Source organism: Barbus barbus (genome assembly GCF_936440315.1).
Source record: "Barbus barbus genome assembly, chromosome: 42".
In the NCBI taxonomy this organism is placed as follows: Eukaryota; Metazoa; Chordata; class Actinopteri; order Cypriniformes; family Cyprinidae; genus Barbus; species Barbus barbus.
Window position 1 is genome coordinate 7393191 of NC_136720.1, and position 22873 is coordinate 7416063.

At 38.1% G+C, this 22873-nt stretch overlaps 2 protein-coding genes across 5 annotated transcripts in view; one reads left to right on the top strand and one right to left on the bottom strand.

Moving 5' to 3' along the window:
- LOC306861483 (uncharacterized protein) overlaps positions 1-22873 on the top strand; it is an 814549-nt gene that overhangs the window by 446442 nt on the left and 345234 nt on the right. The window lies entirely within an intron of this gene.
- The window catches only part of LOC306861482 (TBC1 domain family member 22A-like), a 156832-nt gene that overhangs the window by 19157 nt on the left and 114802 nt on the right, over positions 1-22873 (bottom strand). For all 4 annotated transcript variants that reach the window (XM_079403750.1, XM_079403748.1, XM_079403749.1 and 1 more), the window contains one exon: positions 9860-9955. In XM_079403750.1, the coding sequence (XP_079259876.1) occupies positions 9860-9955 (96 nt within the window). The remainder of the gene's footprint in view (positions 1-9859; positions 9956-22873) is intronic.

Below are 22873 nucleotides of genomic sequence, written 5' to 3' on the forward strand. Positions count from 1 at the left end.
GCTAGAGTTCTTACTAGAACCAGGAAGTACGACCACATTAGCACGATTCTGTAAACACTGCTCTGGCTCCTTATTAAACATTGTATACATTTTAAGATCTTGCTAATTACCTATAAAGCCCTGAATGGTTTGGCACCTCAGTATTTGAGTGAGCTCTTATCGCATTATAGTATTCACGTCCACTGCGATCTCAAAACTCTGGCCATTTGATAATACCTAGAATATCAAAATCAACTGCAGGCGGGAGATCGTTTTCCTATTTAACGCCAAAACTCTGGAACAATCTACCTAACACTGTTCGGGAAGCAGACACACTCTGTCAGTTTAAATCTAGATTAAAGACCCATCTCTTTAACCTGGTTTACACATAATACACTATTGCATTTCTATCATTCAAATCCGTTAAAGGATTGTTAGGCTGCATTAATTAGGTCAAACGGAACCGGGAACACTTCCCAAAACTAGGGGTGTAAGAAAATATCGATACATGTGAGTATCGCAATATTTTGTTTGGCGATACTGTATCGATTCTCAAAAACAGAATATCAAAAAAATAAAAAAATAATTATAACCATACAGGATTCATGGCAGTTGTTTTGTTTGGAGTTCATATCCTGACCACTAGATAGCGGTCTTCATCTCTGGAAATACTAGCATTAGAGCACACCACTAATGTTAGCGTTAATATAGTTCGCTGCCAGTAATGGAGGATGAAAGAATTGTTCCAGCTTTCGTTTCGGTGTACAAAGCTGAAGTGTGGCATCATTTGGGCTTTTGTGGTAACGTCCGCTCCGGGACATTGGCGCGGGTGCCACCTCGGTCCCGCCGCTTGCCGCATCCTGTGTGAAAAGTCTTCACGTGGGGTGCGTTGGGCGGTAGGGTCGCTGCGCGGCTGCAGCTTTCTCTCGTGTTGGGGGCATTTTGTGCAGCTGGGCGGTGCTCGCGTTGCGGTCTCGGCGATTCCAAGCAGAACATAAATACAAACTGAAAAACCTGTGAAATCCAAGTTGAAAGGTTCTGAGAACGTTGAACATCTGTATTTGTTTTATTGTTTTACAATTGTTTTGTTTTCTTTAAGAATCCAGCAAGCACTGTATTTTTCATTAATACTAAGATGTTCAGATCAAAATGTTATGACGTATATTACAATTGTAAACAAACTGTGAACCTTTTAAAGCAGGGTCTAAAAATATATATATGGTCTTTTTTATAAAATACATTTTATACATTTAACAAAATAATTTTTCCCCCTTGACTCGCATTACTGCACAAAACATGGTTCAATAACGTTGAATGTTACAGGGACTAATGATTGCAAATGCAGATCCCAGTGTGTTCTGGGTAAACAATTTTTATTTATTGCTAAGGTTTGCATATAGTGGTGTGATCTTAATGACAGCTTTCCTAAAAATATATCCTATTCCTAAAATAAGAAATATTCCAATATATCGCCTTGCTTACAGTATCGCAATATATCGTATCACAACCCCTGTATCATGATATGTATCGTATCGCCAGATTCTTGCCAATACACAGCCCTACCCAAAACACTTGATGTACTTGTTACATTGTTAGAAGAATGGCATCTACGCTAATATTAGTCTGTTTCTTTCTTATTCCGAGGTCACCATAGCCACCAAGATCCAGACTGTATCCAGATCAGATGGTGGATCAGCACCTAGAGATGACCTCTACACCCAGGGCACCTAGATGATCCCCAGAGACTGATCCCCAGTGAAGACCCTGTCTCCAAGACGGCCATCGGGACAAGACCACAGCAACCAGATGAGTCCTTTGCACAATCTGATTTTGAGTCCTTTGCTTTAGCCTAGATTTAAACTGCTGATTTTGTCTGGCCAGAGGAGAATGACACTATTTCGACAAACTATTTCCCCGTCTAAATACTGTAAAGCTGATATAAAACCACCCAGCTTTATATCAAGCCGATGTAAAGCTGCTTTGACACAATTTGTATTGTTAAAAGCGCTATACAAATAATATAGACTTTTCTTGAATGTAAGCAAGCTGAGAAAGTAAATGTCACTAGGGTTTGGAAAAGTAGTACTGAGATATACACATACACAAATTTCTCTTGTTTTGGATTTGTAATTTAGAGGCAGTGTAATTATTCTTTTGGGACATCATGTTAGGAGAAAAACAAAGATGCATGTGTGATACAGTCATTGTCCTTTAATAAGAAACTGCTGAAATAGTTATTTAGGTTATTTATGAATAAAACGAGTATATGTCATTGTATTCTACCAGGCATTTCAGACAACGGGGCTCCAAAAAGCAAAACTAAATCCCATCGATAAAGAGAGTAAATTGGTAATCACAGACAAAAGAGGGAAGAGGTTCTTGGGCCGTTAGCTGCACCAAAGGCTTTCTCATTACGTGATAAACAAACCCCTAATGAGAGCTCATTTGCTGCATATTGCCCTCACTAAATGGCATCAGGGGTTGACATTTGGCTGTCTGTAACCTGTCGCGCTACTCTGCAGGGAAGATGTGGGCAGCTCATAGCCAATGTTCAACTGCACATGGCCTTGTGCCTCTTTCATTCAGATCTTTACCTGCCTCGATGTGGTTTTAGTATAAAAAAAAACAGAAGTCATTAGTATCGGCAGAACAATGCAGCAAATACGAGGAGCTTAGAGCACAGATAGCGGCAGCCATTATGCCTCCACGCTCACTTACCCAAGCATTAGAGCTTCTCATCAAAACACACCAGTGACCAATTTATTTTCTTTTTTTTTTCCTTACCTCTTTTTTGGTTCAAAAATAACTGTCTAGTTGAGCACAGAGACTTATAACTGGAGCTTTTAACTCTCAAGTGTAGAACTGATGCATTAGACACTGATACTTATGAAGGACATAATAAACTAAGTACAAACCAGGGGGTGAAGATTTAGCTAGTTAACATGTTCCGTTTAGAGCAGGCATATTCAAATGGCGGGCTGCGACTTGAGTCCAGACCTCGGCTTGGTTCCAACCGGGCCAAGGCATAATGGCAATGGAAGCACCATTTTACTATTTCTAAACATTTGGAGCTTTTCCACTGCAAGGTACAGCACGGTACCGTTCAGTACGGCTCACTTTTGGTGGGGTTTTCCACTGGGTACAGTACCTGGTACCTGGTACTTTTTTTAGTACCACCTCGGCCGAGGTTCCAAGTGAGCCGTACCATTACCAAAACGTGACGTGTAAACTCTGCTGATCACTGATTGGCCAGAGTCATTGAACTTGCGGCACGAGACCCAACAGACCCGCTAGATTTAAATCAGCACAGCCAGTGAAGGACCAAACACAACTGGTTTGAATGAGTGCACCTTTCTTTTAATAACCAAATAATGGCTGTTTCGTTGTCTGTTGAGGAAGTACAGACGCTCCTCTCATTGATAGCCAAGGAGCGGATCCAGCGAGAGCTTAATGGAGCGACGCGGAATTAAAACGTTTTTCAGGAGTCACGGCAGTAGAGGCGGTGCTGAACGACACGTGAATAATCCCGCCCACCCTAAAGCGGTACTAAACTGCAGTGGAAACACAACCCAAGCCGAACTGAGCCGTGTCGTGTTGTTCTGAGCAGTGCCGAGCCGCACCACGCAGTGGAAAAGCGCCAAAAGTGAGCAGTGATTCGAAACAAAGGAACAGTTCACAAGCACTCAGGGCCGTTTATTGTAATGATCTTTCGCCGATATCCTCTAATACTTTTTGGGCCCTTTCTGTGTGCGTTGCTTCTCTATAAAGACACTAAAGTGCCATTAAGAGCTGCAGATGACGCAGTTATTTTAAAAGCAGAAGCAGAAACATAGTGAGCAGCAAAATAGATTGATACTTTTGCTAAAACACTGCAGCAAACAATGCTGCAAATATTGTTATTTTTACAGATTATACATACGTATATGACTGTGACCGTTCAAACCAGGTTTCTGACAAAGCGTTTTTTTCATCTACCTTTAGCATTATTAATCAGTATACTAAGAGCGTTTTAAAATAAACATATAATTATACAATTATTTGCGGATGGCAAGGAAAGACAACATAAACAATGAAATATTTGGATATTTGTATATTATTCTTTTATTATCTGTGTCCTGTCCTGTTACTGTCTTTCTGTTGCACTGTGGAGCTTCTGTCACTACAACAAATTCCTTGTATGTGTAAACATACTTGGCCAATAAAGCTCATTCTGATTCTGAAATTAGTAGTTATTGTTTTCTGTTCATGATGACAGCATTTTTATTAAAAAGTACTCCAGATATCAAGAAGAAAAGTCTGAACCCCCACACAGTATCTTTTCTGATACTTCTGTTTTTTTTTTTTGTAGAAGAATTCTCATAAGCAACTGGCCTTTTGGAACTTCAACTGAATACATTTGGTTTAGAGAATGCTGGCAAATGCTGTAACATCACCATCATGGGGCAAAAATTAGCTTTCTCCATTGTGTATTTTGTGTAAATTGCATTTTTGTGAGCAACAAATACAAATGTATCACTGTATTAAATTTGATTGTCAGGGCATCATTCTCAGCTTTAAGTCAGCTTATAAAGCTATATTTTTTATTTAGTAAGTAAGGTATTTCATGTTTGTGATTTCTATGGAGTAGAACTTCAAGAAACATGGTTGAAAGTTGGAACGCATACAGCCCAGAGAAATTAAGATGACAAACGTGACAATAGCTCAGACGCTTCTTCATGCCAGCTTTGCCAAAAAAAGCAGATGTTGCGTGAAATAAATACCACAAAAATCATTCAGCTCCAATATCTTTTCAAAAACGGTACCATTTCTCATTAAGAATGGTTTCCGTTTCCAAACCCTACCTACAAGTAAGATGACAATATATCATTATGCACATTATGAGGAGTGCAGGAAGGGTAAAAGCGGGTCAGACTGGTTCATACAGCAGGTTTCCACGAGGGCGCTGTGGTATAGTCCTTTTAACCTCTACTCTGTCCCAGTAAAGATTTCCCCCCTGCTTCAATACTCATTAATTGCCCTCCTGCCAAGAATAGAAGCCATTACGAATGCCCTGAAATACCAGGGGGTCAGACAAAAGTCACAGTGAAACACAAGACACACCTACTCCTCTGACATGTTAATAAGCCCGCATGGATATCTACATCGATTGTTATGTTAAAAAGGGATAGTTCATGCAAAAATGTCAAATTCTGGTCATTATTTTCTCTCTCTCATCCAATTTATAACTTGTAAGACTAACTGACTGACTTCTATGGAATACAAAAGAAGAATATCTTGGCCGTTCCTCTTCATACAATGAAAGTGTGCTCCTGAAATGATCTGATCTTACTTGCGGTACACTGGCCCATCAGGATGCACCTCACCACGTCTGAAGTCAATAACAATTGGTCTTGAGACAGAACCAGTGAAGTTTGATTTTATTGGCGTTTAATCTGATGCAAAGTGTTTTGACATTTGACTGCATGGTAGTGCAAATAACATACACTATATTGTCAAAAGTATTGGGTCACCCCGTTCTAATGAACAGGTTTGACTACTTTAGTATTTCCATGAGTACAAATCTTAATGTTTAAGCATATAATGGTATTCTAGGGAATTGAGTGCTTCTAGTTTTATAGCAACAGTTTGGACAGAATCCTTTTCTAGTCTAATATGACAGTGCCTCTGTGAGCCACTAACTCATCACCAAACGCCAAGGACTTGTATATGGGTGCAGTCATTTTAGACACTTTCAAAACTGTTGCAACAGAGATGGAAATACAGTTTTTAAATGCGTGAATTATGCTTCCATCTTTGTTGCCACAGTTTTGGAAGTGCCTTCTTCTATTCTAGAGGAGGGGGTGTCCCAATACTTTAGTCCATATAGTTTGTGTACAAGTCATTGGTGTTTGATGATCCGTTTTTGACTCATGGTCTGCTTTTAAAGTCACACCAGAGGTGTTCAGCTGAGATTAGGACTTAGGGCCAGTCAAGTTCTTCCACACTGACTGAATCAATCATTTATTTTTGAACCGTGTCTTATACACAAAGGCACTGTCATGATAGAATAGAAAAGGTTCCTGTCCAAACTGTTGCTATAAAATTAGAAGCACACAATTCCCTATAATATCATTATATGCTTAAACATTAAGATTTGTACTCATGGAAATGACTAAAGTAGTCAAACCTGTTCATTAGAAGGGGGTGACCCAATACTTTTGGCAATATAGTGTATCACTAAACTGAAGAGGAAGATTTTTTGCAAATAATGATAAACAATTGTATGATTTCCGGAGGAGACACTGAATATTTTATATGGGACTAGCGTTTACTGTGGGTTTTGAAGCTCAGACATCCTTGGCAGACTAATCACAGTAAGCATCTCCTTTTGTGACTGAATTTTAATTTATGGGTGAAGAATTCCTTTAAATAATCATTATTTACCGACAGCAACAATTTATAATGGATTGTGTTTAATTAAGGATTTATACAATTGCTGATTTCATTTTCAAGAGCCATTAACTGTTATGCTCATTAAGAAAGCCTTCGTTTGCAACCAACACTCAATCTCTCGAAATCCATTCCATACAGTCTTGCTGTGTGCAAGATATACTTGAAAAATCACAAAAAAATCCGCCCATCAATCCATCTCTCTTCAGTTTGCATTCCCCTGAAAAACTGCAATGCGTACAACTTCTGAGAAAATATGGAGCTTTAAGTATTTCTTGGAAACCTGTCCTAATGAGAACAAATTCCAGAATAAAAATGTCTTTTTTATATTTAGAAAGATATATGAAGGGCTAAATGGAGTGAGAGAAGGAGAGGAGAAGCCAGAGGCCATCTTTAAGACACATACTGCGAACTCCTGAAATCCAACTGCTATGAAAGACCAGTGTCCCAAAAGACAAGACTAATTTTCACAGTTTGATATGCTGGGATAGAACCATAACTCACTCTCATAACTCACTGAATGGAGACTTATTTAATACTTCACGTCAGGTCTTTCCTTCAATATCTCCCACTGAATCAAAATCATCTTCATAAGAATAATCAAATTTATAGACATTTTCAAATGTATCCTATATGGGAGTGCACTTGCTTTTAGAGCGTTTTCCATTGTCTTGATTCTATGACAATATGTACATGAATACTTATTTTAGGTGTGTTAAAGGTATTTTATATTAACTCTGGTACTGTTAAAATATTTTTGTATTTATTTTAACATCTGAACCAGCCTAACTGAAACACTGTCTTAACCGATATGTGTTTATCAACTAATGGAAGACGGGGAGAGTCAGTGTTCAGGAAAAATGTTCTGATACTGTTTGGCAATGTATTGTTAAAATTACACACCTCAACTTTCAATATAGTGACGTGCCATTTTATCTTCACTTTTAAAACAAAATCCTTTACTTTGCACACTATCCATTATACAATGCAAGATTCAGATATGTGAACCCCAACATTGTGTACTGCATAACTATCAGTAACCTAAAGAGCCGTCTACCAAAACAACATTTTGAGGCACTGCGCTGCAACATCCATTGCAGAGAAGGTAATCCCAGAATGCACAGCAACAGCTTTTAAGGTAAAGTGTTTTTGCTAAGATATTCCCCATTTTGACAAAATTCTGTGTGTATAATTGACTGTAGTGTCAATAGCTTAGCAACATGCTAACATCATGAAAACAAATGAGTTGAATCATTTGTATGCCTAACATGAGGAGCACATAGGGGGTTGCTTCCTATGTAGAGCTTTCCAAATCAGATTCTTCATTTCCTTAGAAGGCATCTGCCTATGTAGACAGAAAGGCAACTCACTATGTTCCAGAAAACAGCTATCCAATTATTTTAAGAGCAGCCTTCCCTGCTTCTTCCCTTCAAAAACGGCAAGAAGCAGCAATGAATTGTATGGGAACTGTTTGTCTAGGGCAGCTTGACCTGAACAGACTGCACTAGAGGAGGTGAAAACATAGGCTTGGGTGCAGCAAAGTCAACTTCTACGCCCATAACACCACTATACCTCTAACTGGTCTATGTCAGGACAGTATTGCAGGGCACAACAGGGTATCACTTATCTACAGTCGTGTGAAAACAAACCAGCAAAAAAGGGAAGGAATATACAGTGAAACAAAAGGATAAGGAGACAGAATAGGAGAAATAATCTCTCTGCTGACACATGGCACAGACGGGTAAAGACGGAGGCCCAGGGCTGTTGTCTGAATGCCAAACAGCAGCCGTGTGCTGCAGAGCTGGTGCAGGGGATAATTCTGAATCACTGGGCACTGTAAACACAATAAATCAACCGCCCCACAACACACTGCTGATACACACCACTGACTCGCTGCATATTCAACAACACATACGCACGCACGCACACACACACACACACGCACGCACACACACACACACACACACACACACTGATCAGTCTATTCACTCCACAGAGATGCAAGTTTAAAGAGAAGGCAAAGATTTAGAAAGAAAAATATTTACTCAGATTTCTGCATTTTGAATGCTTTTCAAACCTGTAAAATTCCATAATTCTGAACAGAATATTTGACAAGACAAGTCAAAAGTAGGACGCGACTTGATTATTAAGGAACTGATAAGAAACCGAATGAATGGTGGAAGATGGGAGTTCCATTCCTGAATGAAAGTTTGCATATTTAAATCAACCAGTTCATTTAAAAGAAATCGCCCAAAGAATGATTAATTCACTGATCCGTGAGTGGTCAATGACTCGATGATTCAATCAAAGCGTTTCTGATTCTTCAAAAATGCCCCATTTGTGTTTCACAGAAGGAGGAAAAAAAAAAAAAACATCAAAGTATATAAGCATTTAGAAAGACATAAGTGTGAGTAAATGATGACAGAATTAAAATTTTGGGGTGAGTAATGCTAACCTAAAAAAGACTTTCAGAGACAGTTATTACATGTTTATTACAAAGACACTTTTTTTTGTAATTTATGATATTCCTGGTTAAACTATAAAATAAGACAAATACATTAAAGGGAAAGCTCACCCAAAAATGAAAATTCTGTCATTAATTACTCACCCTCATAACGTTCCAAACCCTCAAGACCGTCATTCATCTTCGGAACACAAATTAAGATCATTTTGATGAATTCTGAGAGCTCTCTGGTTTGTGTTCCAAAGATGAACGAAGGTCTTACAGGTTTGGAATGACACGAGGGTGAGTAATTAATGACAGAATCTCGGCTGCATAATTGTTTATATCAATGCAAAAATTTTTAACTATTAATCGCACTGCTCTCTATATAAAGTTGAATATATATTGTATCTAACTTTATCTACAAACATACAGTATACTCACGTAGGGTGACATATACACTACATAGCAAATCTCAACTGATTGATTGCTTGTATCATCACAAAAAGTAACTATATTATCGCCCAGCTCTAATCTGCTAAATTCAAATAGAATGCATGACGATATTACATTATAAACATTATCATGACTTTCTAAAATAAATAAATAATGCAAATAAAAAATTTACAGGCATTGAGCTGGTGAGTGATTGACAGGATGAGAAAAAGTAAGACACAAGAATCCAGTAATCAGACATGGGACTTTAGGTTAAATAAGCAAACTCATATTGCACTTCTGGTGACACATCCGCCCTCTCCAAGCCTCCATGGCTGAACCCTTTACCTCTAAATCACATGGAACAAGTGAGTGTGAGAGGGGACAGGAAATAGAAGAATCTCAAAGGGACGGCGCAATGTCACCTTACAGCAGCTGCTGTTGTCATCACACTAATGCAGGCGCACTGACCCCTCGACCCTGCAAGTTAATGAGGGAGGAGGGGTCTCACGCAAGGACGACACACACTGCGGCTCAGGGGCCGCACAACACGACACAAAAAAAACATCTTACCTGGAAATCTTTTTCCTCCAGTATCTCTTTCCTCCATCGCACCAGGAAGGCAGCGCACACGTACAGATGGAAATGAGAGAATCCTTCAGGCTCTGCCTGTGAACATGAGAGTAACGATGGAGTCATGATTAAAGGAGTAATACCGATTTGCACTGTGACCTCACAATTATGAGCTCATTAACATATGATCACCCACGTTTCTCTACCAGATTGGTTCAATAAAAAAAAAAAAAAAATTGAAAAATGCATAAATTCTAAATTTAAAGTTTACTTTTTATTTCTAGTTTTTGTGCGTTTGTAATTTTGTTACATCAAATATACCCAATTAGTATATTCGCTGTTTAATTAATTGTTACATGCTTTTTCAGTGTCTTTTTCCTTTCTGTTGAACTGTACAGTGATGGCCAGTTCACAATTTATACACATAAATTCTATGCATTTACATAAATCGGTAACACTTTATTATAGACATCCTTTTACACTATTAGCTAGTTGCTTATTATCATGCATATTACTATCTTATTGGCTGTTTATTAGTATTTATAAAGCATGACCATATTCTAAATCCCTAATCCCACTCAATACCAAAACCTAACAACTACCTTAAGTATTAATAATCAGCAAATTAGGAGTTTATTGAGGCGAAAGTCATAGCTAATGATTTGTTATTAGTGAGAATTGGACCTTAAAACAGAGTGTGGCCCATAAATATTTAAATATTATATAAATGAACTAATTTGTTATATTTTAAAAAGCGTTAATTAATTGTGTTAGCTTTGGTAGGACAGAAGTAATTTACATAAGAAGTCTTAAATCCACAGTATCAATAACAGAAAATGGCCTTGAAAAAATAAATTAATGAACCTTTTTGGTGCAAGAAACCTTGACTAATATTAAAAGCAGACATCAGATGAAACAGAACAAGTGCTACATAATTGTGCAATAAGATCTCTTTAGGAAAACAGTGTATCTGAGTTTATGTGAGGATTTTTTTTTTATTAAGAGATTGAGAAACATTTCTTTAGTTTGACCTTTCCTGTTTCTCATTTTTATTTTTCTCACCACTTATCCCATCTCCTCATTTAGGCTTCTTGACACATTTTCTGATGGTGCTGAAAAAAAACAATGAAATTAAAGGGCAGGCTGAAACAAGATGAGCCTGTACGTGAAGGCCTAGCTGGTATAATTATAGTAACTCTTTAACAAGGCCTTGTGTCTGCTGAATAGGGCACAAAGTGGTGTATGTAATCCTTCTCAAACACCTTGTACTTTGATAACCCTGTTGATCCAATCCATTCTTCATCTGAACAAGAACATATCGTTATAGAAAAGAGCTACAGTCAAAGCAGGAGCATTAATTAAGTCAGCAAAAGTGATGCAACACAATCACAGCCAATTTGAACATATGGATATTGGACCAATGAGATTTCACTGTGGTGTCACATAAGCCAAAACCAAGTTTTGTATTACAATGTAGGTAGGACACGGTCAACTACTTGGGACAAAAGTAATTTGTGTCCCATTTCAGACCTATCAGTCACTTGATCTATCAGCAAGACGGCGTCTTCCTTTACATGGGATGTTCGTGCTGCTAGCCAAACGTCTGGATACGTGAGATGCCACCTGAGGAGCCCACGTGGCGTGACCACTCCAGCTGGAGGTGCAATGAGCTCCACACGCAGCAGAGGGAAGATTATCTGCAATGCCAGACACGGACAGGAGGGTCCTAATGAAAATCAATGGACGTGTTCCTTCCAGCAATAAACAGGAAGGACAGGTCTCCTCTTCAAGGTTAATGCGGGCAATGGAAATCTTCCCAACTGTACTGCGTGTTAGAGCACTCACACACAAACAGCACGGTATACGGCAAAGGTGGCAGGAAGTGGTTTTGAGACTGCGCACGTTACATCCAGTCCAATTACCCCGCATTCATTCTCAGTCACCTCCTCGTCAAAGTGACCAAACAAGCGTGAAATGCACTTAATTAGACACTCAATAGACAAGGCCGGGCTGCAAGGGCATCTGCATATGTTCAGTTGTGCGGGAATGAACTCTATAATGCAGAGCTCTGGCTTTCTTCCACGTATTTATAACAGGAAGTGTTGTCGGAATCGCTGTTAATGACATGCACCACTAATTTTATTTTGTTAAAAGACTTAATCCCTGGAAACTGTTGTTTACATAAATAAAGAGACAGGTGGACTAGTGATAAGATGCCATTTTTAAATTTTCTGATTTTCTTTTAAGCAATTTAATGCATTTTTAATTCACCCAAAAGTTTTAATTCTGTCATTATTTACTAATTCTCACGTTCTTTAAACCTAAATCATGAAAATTGATGTTTAACAGAAAGTCAAAGCTGCTCTTTTCTAATTGAAACTATCTGAAAACAAGCTAAAACAAAATAAAATATAAACATTAGTAAAAAAAACTTGAAAATTAGAAATGCTGCCAGTTTTTTTTTTTTTTTTGGTTTACTAAAATTTATATTTGATTTTAGCTTATTTTCAGTTAGTTTCAAGTAGTTTTAGCTAACAAAAACAACACTGCTCAAATATAATTAGCCCTTTTACAAATTCAAATTTGGATGCGTTTGGTTACAAAACATCACAACCGTTTAGTGTCACATCTGGAACTGTGTGTTTTGATGTGCCAAATATGAATTATGTGCATGTTCAAATGAGATTTGAGAGCTGCAGTGGAGTGGAAGATTATAAACAAATTCTGTTCCTCACGCAAGGCTATATTACACTCCTTTTTGGAGTTTCACAGTCCCTGGTAACCATCCATGTTCATTGTATAGAAGAGCAGCTTGGATACATTTCTCCTTTGTGCTTCACAGAGGAAAATATGACAGTGATTATATAATATTTTTGGGTGAACTATTCCTCTATGATACAAAATGCAATTTGTGCTTAAGCAGAAGGTACTATTCTATGTCTAAATTTAATCATTATCATATAAACAAAAGCTGCTATGGGTTTTGAGAAGCGTATGTTTTATTAGTGTTTTTTTCAAAGCCTGTGGTCTAGTTTTATGTGGGAGTGAAGGCTGGGTTCACCTTTAGATGGGCTGTAGTTTCTCTTCAATGATCATTTTAATTATTTTTTCTGTCTCTCCCTCCGGGGGGTGAACGGTAGATGATGGGTCTTAATTAATGGGGCCAGTGGGGGAATAGACACAGTGGTCCATTCTGAAACATTCCCGACGCAAGACCTGGTGACACAGTTCAGGTGGGATAAGTTTGAAACGAGGACAAACTCAATGCACATAGTCCACGATTACCTGTTCTAAGAATTTTTACACTTTTGTTCACTATGTTAGGTTACAGCTGAGAATTATAATGAAATAAATACATGTACACACACACACACACACACACATAAAATACCTTTCATGCTTCACACATCATACAATGTGAGTGGTGCTTGCCTGTGCAAAAGTCGGTCCAATAATATGAAAACTTTGGTAACACTTTAGAATAGGGGACACTTATTCACTATTAACTACGACTTTTCCCCTCAATAAATTCCTAATTTTTTGCTTATTAATAGTTAGTAAGGTAGTTGTTAAACCTGCAGTCCGTAACTTTTTTTGGGGCTAAAAATGATCCAAAAATCAATATTTGAGCAAGTACATAACCAGCTAGTGTCCAAAACTATCGCCTTACTTTAGCCCGATTCACAATGGTTATCTTATAACAATGTTTTCTAATTTGAGTGGTGCGGGTAGGTTTTCGCAGGAAATTCGAGCATGGCACTGCATCACGTAGAAGTTTTCCCAGCTACTAGGCTCTCTCATGTGAGGATCCTGCAGGTGGAGGATCGTTTATAGCCTTCTCACAGCAGCTAGAATAATTAAATGTATCATTTTGATGGCAGATTGTAATCCAGAAAGGATTATGTGTTTATGAAACACATTTGAATGAAATTAAATTATATTCCAGTTTTAAATGTGCTTCTGATTACAGATTACACAAGATGCGTATTTTAAAGACAACCAGTTCGAAGGGAGCAGAGTTTGCTTTTTGGGTTAAAAGAATTTCTTCATATGAAATTCTAATGGCATGACAATTAGATTAGACTGCACACGCTAATACACACTATACTCATTGTCACGCAATGCTGATGTTGTTAAAATTAATAATTTGAGAATAAAGTATAACAATAATTTGCACGGTTAGATGTGATACGGGCTAACCGATCGTTAGATTTAATTACCATTGGTAGCGTGATTTATTGTAATGTTTTTTACTCATTTGGTCAGAACAAACGTGGCAGACTTGTTACTTGTTCAGATGTCAATATACAGTGAAAATTTTTATTTGGGTCATATATTCCAAGACGTAGGCTAGAATCTGTGATTCCTAAGTACAGTATCCACAGCAGTGCGGTGACTGACACACATACTCCTCAAAACATTAGATTCATCCACGCTGGAGCTGTGCCGGAGCACAACCCCAAGCACGAAAGATAATTTCGCAAGTAACTGCATTACAGGTTTTCAAACAGAGATGGCGACAAAGAGGCAAAACTTACGGACTGCAGCTTTAAATTTAGGTATTAGGTAGGATTAGGGATGTAGAATAAGGCATTAATATGTTTTTACTTAGTACTAATAAATGGCTAATATTCTAGTAATATGCATGCTAATAAGCAACTAGTTAAGAGACCCTAAAATAAAGTGTTACCAAAACTCTTTAAATTTAGTATAATCATGTCATAATCTTTGTCATATAAGAATTAGACCACAGTTGTGATTAGTCAGTTCTACTCTAACTAAAATCCAACTGAAATAACATTAAAATGACTACAATACTGTAATATAATGTGAACTCTTATTGTTTGTTATTTGTTGTGCACATTGCTTTCATAATACACACATATTAGGGGTGTAACGGTACACGTATTCGGTACACAGGTCTTTCGGTTCGGTATGCACATGTGCCGAACAAAAAATTTTTTTTTCAGGAAATTTAGACAATAAATGCCGTTTTGACGCTCTTTGATGTGGCGCGTATCACTGTATAAAAGCCTTGTTCTGGCGGCAGCATGGCACGCAAGAGATTGTGATCATCCCTTCCACTTTACTACTAGTTTTAATGTGAAATAACATGAATTAACATCTCATGCCTCAACATCAAGAACATTTTAATTCTAGAGCAATTTGTTCAGTAAAATATTTTTTAATTAAAAAAAAAAGTTGTTTAGTATTTTTTCCTATTAATTATACAATATGTTTTCTGCAGTAACTGAGTTGTATAGAATTTTTTAAATATCCGTTTATGTCTGGGGAAGTCCAATCACATAGAAAATTTACCGAACACCTTTCATCAACAAGTTCCATAACTTGAAGCATCATTAATGTTTGTGGCACATGAGGGACAAGTTATTAGAGTTCGTTCAAATCCTTAGTGAGCACTACTAATTACATTACGGGAGCAAACACAAATCCTTACAAACCACTCTTGACAAAAATGCTCAAAGCGGTAGCCGTTCAAAGCACAACCCCGTAACGTTTTGATGGATTTTCATGTAAATACAAATGTAAGCTTACAGCCATAAAATATAATCTACTGGGGCACAGATCTGAGGTATCATCATGATAAACAGTAATGTAGGAGTTTAGAGCGCTACAGAATTCTGATGACAAGCACTGGAGATCATTGGTTAGCGAAAAGCCTGCAGTCAGTTTATACTTCCATCACCAAGATCCTTAGAGAGTCAGTTCTGATATTAAGCATGCTCCTTGTTCATGCAAACGCACTCTAGATTTACCAACAAGTCTGTTGAGATGGAGTAGATCTGACATCGAACAGCTCGCAACATTCATATCTACCCATTCTTCAGCCCCAAGCAAGAAGAGAGAGAGAGAGAGCACTCAGATGAAATGGAGTGGGTCGCTCTGAGTTATGTTCAGGGTGATGATTGCCTATTGGTGTAACCTACCGGCCTTAATCAGAGCAGCAGGGAAGATGACCGTCTGAGGGTATCAAGCTGTGACACGCGCCCCGCTACTGTGCTTTATTACTTTATTAAACCTCTCTCTACCTGTGAGATGTGAGACTCCTGCTGTCAGTTGGGAAAAAAAAAAAATATTGCCCACTGTCTGGGAGCATGTGTGCAGTCAAATGTCAAAGGGAGACCTCTATAATTTGGGAGGATGCGTATATCTTTCAGCGGAACATCAAAATGTCATGACCCAGTGTTGATCTAAGAGCGCACGTGTTTAAGAATGGATGAGTGAAAGATTTCAGATAGTGACAGCAGTTTAAATGTGAACTATTGTGTAAATGTTCACCTGTTTGCCAGTGTCATGTCAGATCTAAGCCACTGTTAAAATATTACCACCCTTGGACTCCTCAGGGCAGCTGGTGGTAATGTTGTGTTATTCCATTGTAGATAATTATGTGAACATGTACATTATTAATGTATGATATTTAATATATACTACTGTTCAAAGGTATTTGAAAGCAGTATTTAAAAAAAAAAAAAAAAAAAAAAAACTAATACTTAAATTAATTGAGCTATACTGATCAAAAATCACTACATACATTAATGATGTTACAAAATATTTCCATTTCAAATAAATGTTGTTTATTTGAACTTTCTAGTCAAAGAATGCAAAAGATAAATAAATAAAAAAGTATCAGTTTCAACAAAATATTATGAAGCATAACTGTTTTGAATAATAACAATAGAAATGTTTATTGAGCACCAAATTAGAATATTAGAATAATTTCTGAAGAATCATGTGACACTGAAGACTAGAGAAATGGCTACTGAAAATTAGCAAGAATAAATAACATTTTAAAATGAATTAAAATTATACATTGTAATATTTCACAAACGGTTTTGCTTTATTTTTAATTAAATAAATGCAGAATTGTTGGAATTCTTATGTTTTACATTAAAACCCCGACCCTAAACATTTGAACATTGGTAGTTGTCAGAATATTTAAATGTATATAATATAACAATTTTTTGGGGGGTAACACTTTAGCATAGGGACCAATTCTCACCATTAACTAGTTGAGTATTAGCATGCCTATTATTAACATATTGGCTGCTTATTAGTACTTATAAAGCACGTATTCTGCATGAGCATTATCTACATACATAATCCTACCTCATACCTAATCTTAACAACTACCTTAACTAAGTCCTTGCACACGGAGTCCAAAATTTTCATATGCGTTTTTCTTACTTTCCGTATTCATCATCCTATCAAAATGCTTGATACGGATGCAAAAACGCAGAAAATCAAACCTGGTCCAATTTTTTTTTTTTTTTGACAGACGAAAGTTTCAGAGGCAGTGTGTAAACGTGATTGACACAACGTGAGATCAGATTTATTTTTCAACGTGTGAAAATTTCGGACAAAACTTTTTTGAAGCAAAAGACGTAGTTAATGGTTTTTTTGGACAGTAAAATAAAGTGCAACCTTGCATTCTTCAGAGAGTTAATAACGTTAATAAATAATACTGTGTACGATAATATATTTAATACTAATGCAAAAAAAAAAAAAAATGTGATGCACAATACTTCTACTACTAGTGTTGCTTCAATTATTTACATATCTGATATTTGATGCAATATATGTACTCTATATACAACTCAATATAAGATTGTGAGACTGATCTCTCATCAGGTTGGTAAGCTTTTGCTTGATCCAGCAGGTCAGTGCAGTTCTGGCCTCTTTGCTCTTCATCAGCCAAAAGTGTCCTTCCAATTTAAGTTACACAGAGTTCTGGCCTTTGCTGTCGGGCGAACTTTTACACAGTCCACGAGGACCTAAAAAGTTTGGACTATTTTTAACTTGACTTTTGACAACACAAATGCGAAACCTAAGATAACAGGGCTTTCTATAGTAAGAAAGAGCGGGCAATGTACTTAGAGAGGGCAAGAGAAAGAGAGAGTGAACACAGACAAAAAAAACTACATCATCTGACCAAAGGTTTTATACTGCACCTAGTTCCCATAGGAACTAAAGCTTTCAAGCTTCAAAAAGGATGCCAAAGTACCATAAAGGTAACATGAAAGTGTCATATGACTTCTGAAGTCATATGTGTTCCATATAAAGCCATATGTTTTGTGTGCTAAGTTGCTATTAATGGATAACCTTCCCAATTTAGCAAGCTGCTGAGACCACATCAAGTCAGTGAGTTTAACTCCGTTGAGAACTGGATCAACCGATCTGACTTGAAATAATAATTCACATGAATGTGCCAAAGAGAATGTGGATGGATGTTAAGCTTTTCAATGAATAATGACTTAACTGAATGGGTTTAAAATACTAATATATTAAGTAATACTTACAAATAATATGGTGCACAAGTCATGTGAACCACTTTTAGAGTACTTTAATGTTTCACACAGTCCTTTTTTGCTGTAATGGAAAAGAGCAACCAGTATAACTCTTTAAAGTTCTCATTTGTGTTCCAACGTCTAAATAAAAAAATAGAGGTTTGGGAAAACATAAAGGTTAGTAAATGATGCCAAATGTTTCATTTTTGTGCGAACGAATCCTAAAGGAATAAGGAATATAGGCATAGCAAGTTTCCTGAAAGCAATATTTTGTCTGAGAGCTACTAAGTCTTGTTCGATTATGGAGTGAATTTGTCCAGAGCCATTCACTGAAGTCAGCTTCAGCTCAAGTGGGGCGCAGCAGGGTTGACTTTTGCTAACATTTTTATCGTAAATGATTGAGTTCAGGGCACCCCGTGAGCTGTTGCTCTGTAAGTGATTGAGCAGGAACTGCGAAGGAGCTAGCAGAGGAGATTTAAAGTAAGGAGTGATGAAATATTGATGTGCAAGGGGCTGTGCCGGTGACCTGGACCTTGCCTTCTGGGTACTGCCTTTTCTGTGTCAGAAAACATTAGGGGAACCCCACGGGACAGGTAAAGGGATTCAGGTCGCAGGTCCAAATCCCCATTGGGAAGATTCTGTCCAATGTGCCTTACGGTGAGGTTTTAGATCAGGATTTGACACGGATGAGGAGTAAGAAGAATGGAACTACAGCTTAGTGCAAAGGTGTATACAATACATACATCGAATGCCAAATCTGTGAACAGCACGTGTTGGAAATGAAAAGCTTGGATGTGAATTTCAGATCTGGGAAGATTTCATTGGTATTCAAGCCTTTAGGAACATGCAGAAGAGCGTAGTTGGAATTAACTAAAGCTAGTGCTTCTTTCCTTGGGGAGATACTGCAGATAAGCATGTCCTAGCAGAAGCAATCTTCTAGCTCATTACGGAGGCAAAAGGCTTGAGATGGGGGAGTTTTGTTAAACTGTACAGGGCTAACAAGCGCCTGTGAACAGCAGGAAAGCATTGCGAGCGTTTGAGCTGAATCTGCTAATTCACGGAATGCCAGCAAACCGTTGTGAAGTCCCCCTGGCTCTATAGCACAGAGAAGTCGGTGCAAGACTGCCAGTATCTCGTCTCAATCACCAACCGGGGAGCCAGGGACACCGCGCTCTTTAGCGCAGACGCTATCACGCTTCACACTTTGCCGCACATGATAACTCGTTTTTTTTCAAACAGTCCTCTGACAGAAACCGTTTCAGCTGGGGCTTGAACATAACTGAGAATATGGACCAATAAGATGAATCCCAGAGAAAAATCCCAGAGCTCCCCCTAAAGGCAGACCGCATAACAGGTTATGAAATGATGAGGTTTGTCGGCAATATCAAACACTCATCCTGGGGGGCATCTCGCCAAAGTCAGAGCCCAGATGTGTGACGCGCAGTTAGAGGTGCGAGCGCACAACATTAAAAGAGACTCCTTGCTTGCCTTGGGGTTCTAATAAGTCTCCCCGCTGAGAAACCCAACAAACGCAGCAGAGAACTGAGTATGTGATGTGGTTGTACAGTAAAGAGCATAAGACCTTGCTGTGGGCAATGTAGACATACACGCACACATTTATTCTTTAGTCCACTGACTTCTATTGACTGTGATGGGTCACGAAACATCCCTGTTCACTTTCAGCTGTGCGCGGTAGGTCAATAATTGAAGGCCATGCCATTAATGCGTTTGGTGGGAAGGAAAACCACCTGCTGGGTTACAAGCTGCATCATGACAGAGCAAGGTTTCATACATTAAATCAGCTCATACTGTATATGTACTGCTGGAAATGTGAGGATGCTCACTCAAGGGAGGTTAATGGAGAAATGAACACTCAAAACGCTCATATTGTTATGTGTTAGTGTTATGAATGAATTAAGACCCACACAAAGGAATAATATAGCCAAAGACAAGGGTAATTGTAGCAAGGACAGCACAAAGCACAATAGCTATTGTAAGCCTCCGCTATACACATCCGCACATACGGCAGATGGCTGTGATACATATCCAGTGCGTCAAAGGACCACAGAGGGACTATTACTGTTTTTAGGTTCAAGTAGAATAAGACATACTGAAAGTGTAATTGGACTGATGGGAGGACACCTCGGGCACTGAGCATGATACTGCCATTGCAAATAATGCAACTCTGCTTCAGTGATGAGACTGTGTCAGTACATAAGTAATACTACTTTGGTTTGATGTTTGGTCAAGTCTACGGAGACTTGCTATCTCAAAAACTAGTAAGTAGTGCTGTAATTTGCACTACTGTCTGTTCAAAATAAATGAGTTTTTTTTTCTGTTGTACCGGAATCGTATCGAACCGTTACCCCCAAACCGAGTACGAATCATTACATCGGTGTACCGTTCCACCCCTGATAGTAAGATATCAAACAGTCTAATTTTGACATGGCTCTGTACATTAACAGTAAATAATCAAATATGGAAACAAAAAGGCCAGACATGCAAGCGGTACAAATTGTGATCAAAAGTCCTTAAAGTCTACCCATTTTCATTGTTGATGTTAACACGTGGCTAAGGTAACAAGTTCCTGGGTGTGCACATCACAGAGGACCTCTCCTGGACTAACAACACTGTAGCACTGGCCAAGAAAGCACAGCAGCATCTCTACTTCCTCCGCAAACTTAGAAGAGCAAGAGCCCCGGCCCCCATCATGTGCACCTTCTACAGAGGCACCATCGAGAGCATCCTAACTAGCTGCATCACTGTGTGGTATGGCGCTTGCAACGCATCCTGCCGCAAGTCACTTCAACGCATAGTGAGAGCAGCTGAGAAGATAGTTGGTGTCTCTCTCCCCTCCCTCCAGGACATCTACAGCACCCGTCTCACCCGCAAAGCCCTCCGCATTGCAGGCGATCCCACCCACCCGACACACAGCTTCTTCAGTCTGCTGCCATCAGGGAGGAGACTGCGGAGTCTCCAGGCGAGGACCAGCAGACTGAAGGACAGCTTCATACATCAGGCTGTCAGGAAGCTGAACTCCCTCCGGTCCTTGCCCCCCCTCCCCTCTTTTACCCCATGCAACACTGAACTTTGATACTACAATCCCCCCCCCCAGCTCCCCACATCCCCAGGACCTTCCCCCCCCCCCCCACCCACTTAAAAACTGTGACCAGCACCTGTCACTTGTGCAGCATTGGACTGATCACTACCTCATCCAGCATTGACTGCAAACTACCTCTTCGGATAGTCTGATAAAAAAAGACTATTCTTTTGTCACTTTAACAGACTGATAAGCTCTTCTTGCACTACACATATATCTGCACAGTTTTGTTTTATTTAACTGGTTTGCACTCTTATCTGTTCTGCCATGTGCCTTATGCCACTTTATTTATCTCTTTTTTTATTTTTCTACAATGTCCTCAGACTGATAAGCTCCTCTTGCACTATATATATATATATATACACACTCTATACATATACACATATATCTGCACAGTTTTGTTTTATTTAACTGGTTTGCACTCTATCTGCCATGTGCCTTATGCCACTTTATTTATCTCAATATTAGAACAGAATGAATGAATGAACGAGATTCTGTCTGGATCTGGAGTTTAGTTCAGAATAAAATGCATAATACTAATAATATATTATATTCACCACTGACATTTCCATTAGGCTCTGTCTGCCATCTTGGATTAACAATTTTCTGAACTTGTAACAATGCATTCTGGGAGCAGCACATCCTCTTAAAGGATGTATACAATGTTGCCTAGAATTTGACAGAATGCCTACAATTCCCAAAACTACGGTCTAATGAGGCTGCTCACTAGGTTTTGAGGTACAGCCAGGGAATCTCATAAAATGTGAAGTCTGCCAAGAAACCAGAAGCCTCTCCTGAACTTTATACAAAGATAAGCGTTCTAAATTAGTTAAATTAAAGATGCTGTCAGCAGTTTTGGAATAGCACGCATACATTTTTCCTGCAACCTGACAGATATCACTAAAATAGGTGTCCTGAGAAATCACATCTGTCTCTGTGACAGCCCTAGGCTCTGTAAACAGCAGGAAGAGTCAGGAGAGCGGCCCACACTTTTTTTTTTGGCAATCAGAAACGTTCTCCGTCTATGAATTCTATTGTGCATTCAGAAAAAGCTTACTGTGCACTATAAAATGTTCTTTACATACTCAGACAAAGGAAACGTCTGGGAAATGTACCATAAAATTAATTAGGAAACCTCAGTTGTGGAGATTTTAAATGCACAATGTGGCTTACACTGTAAAGATTATCTTTCAAAGTTATAACTACAACAAATATAATTGGAGCAAGTTTTACTATTTCAGTCTTACTAGAGTTTAATTTGTAATTCAATGTGTTATTTGCTGTTTCTTTGTAATTACTTGTGAAGATTCAATGTAATTTAAAAGCAATTTGTGAATTTTTTTTTAAAGCAAATCCTACACCATTTTTTATGTGGCCTAATGATTCAAATACAATTACTGAACAATTTCCTAACCAAATTAGATAAAGCACAAGGAATAACAAATAAAATAATGTATGTATGTATGTATATATATATATATGTATATATGTATATATATATACACATATATACATGTATACATGTACATGTATATGTATATGTATATATATATATATATGTATATATATATATATATATATATATATATATATATATATATATGTATA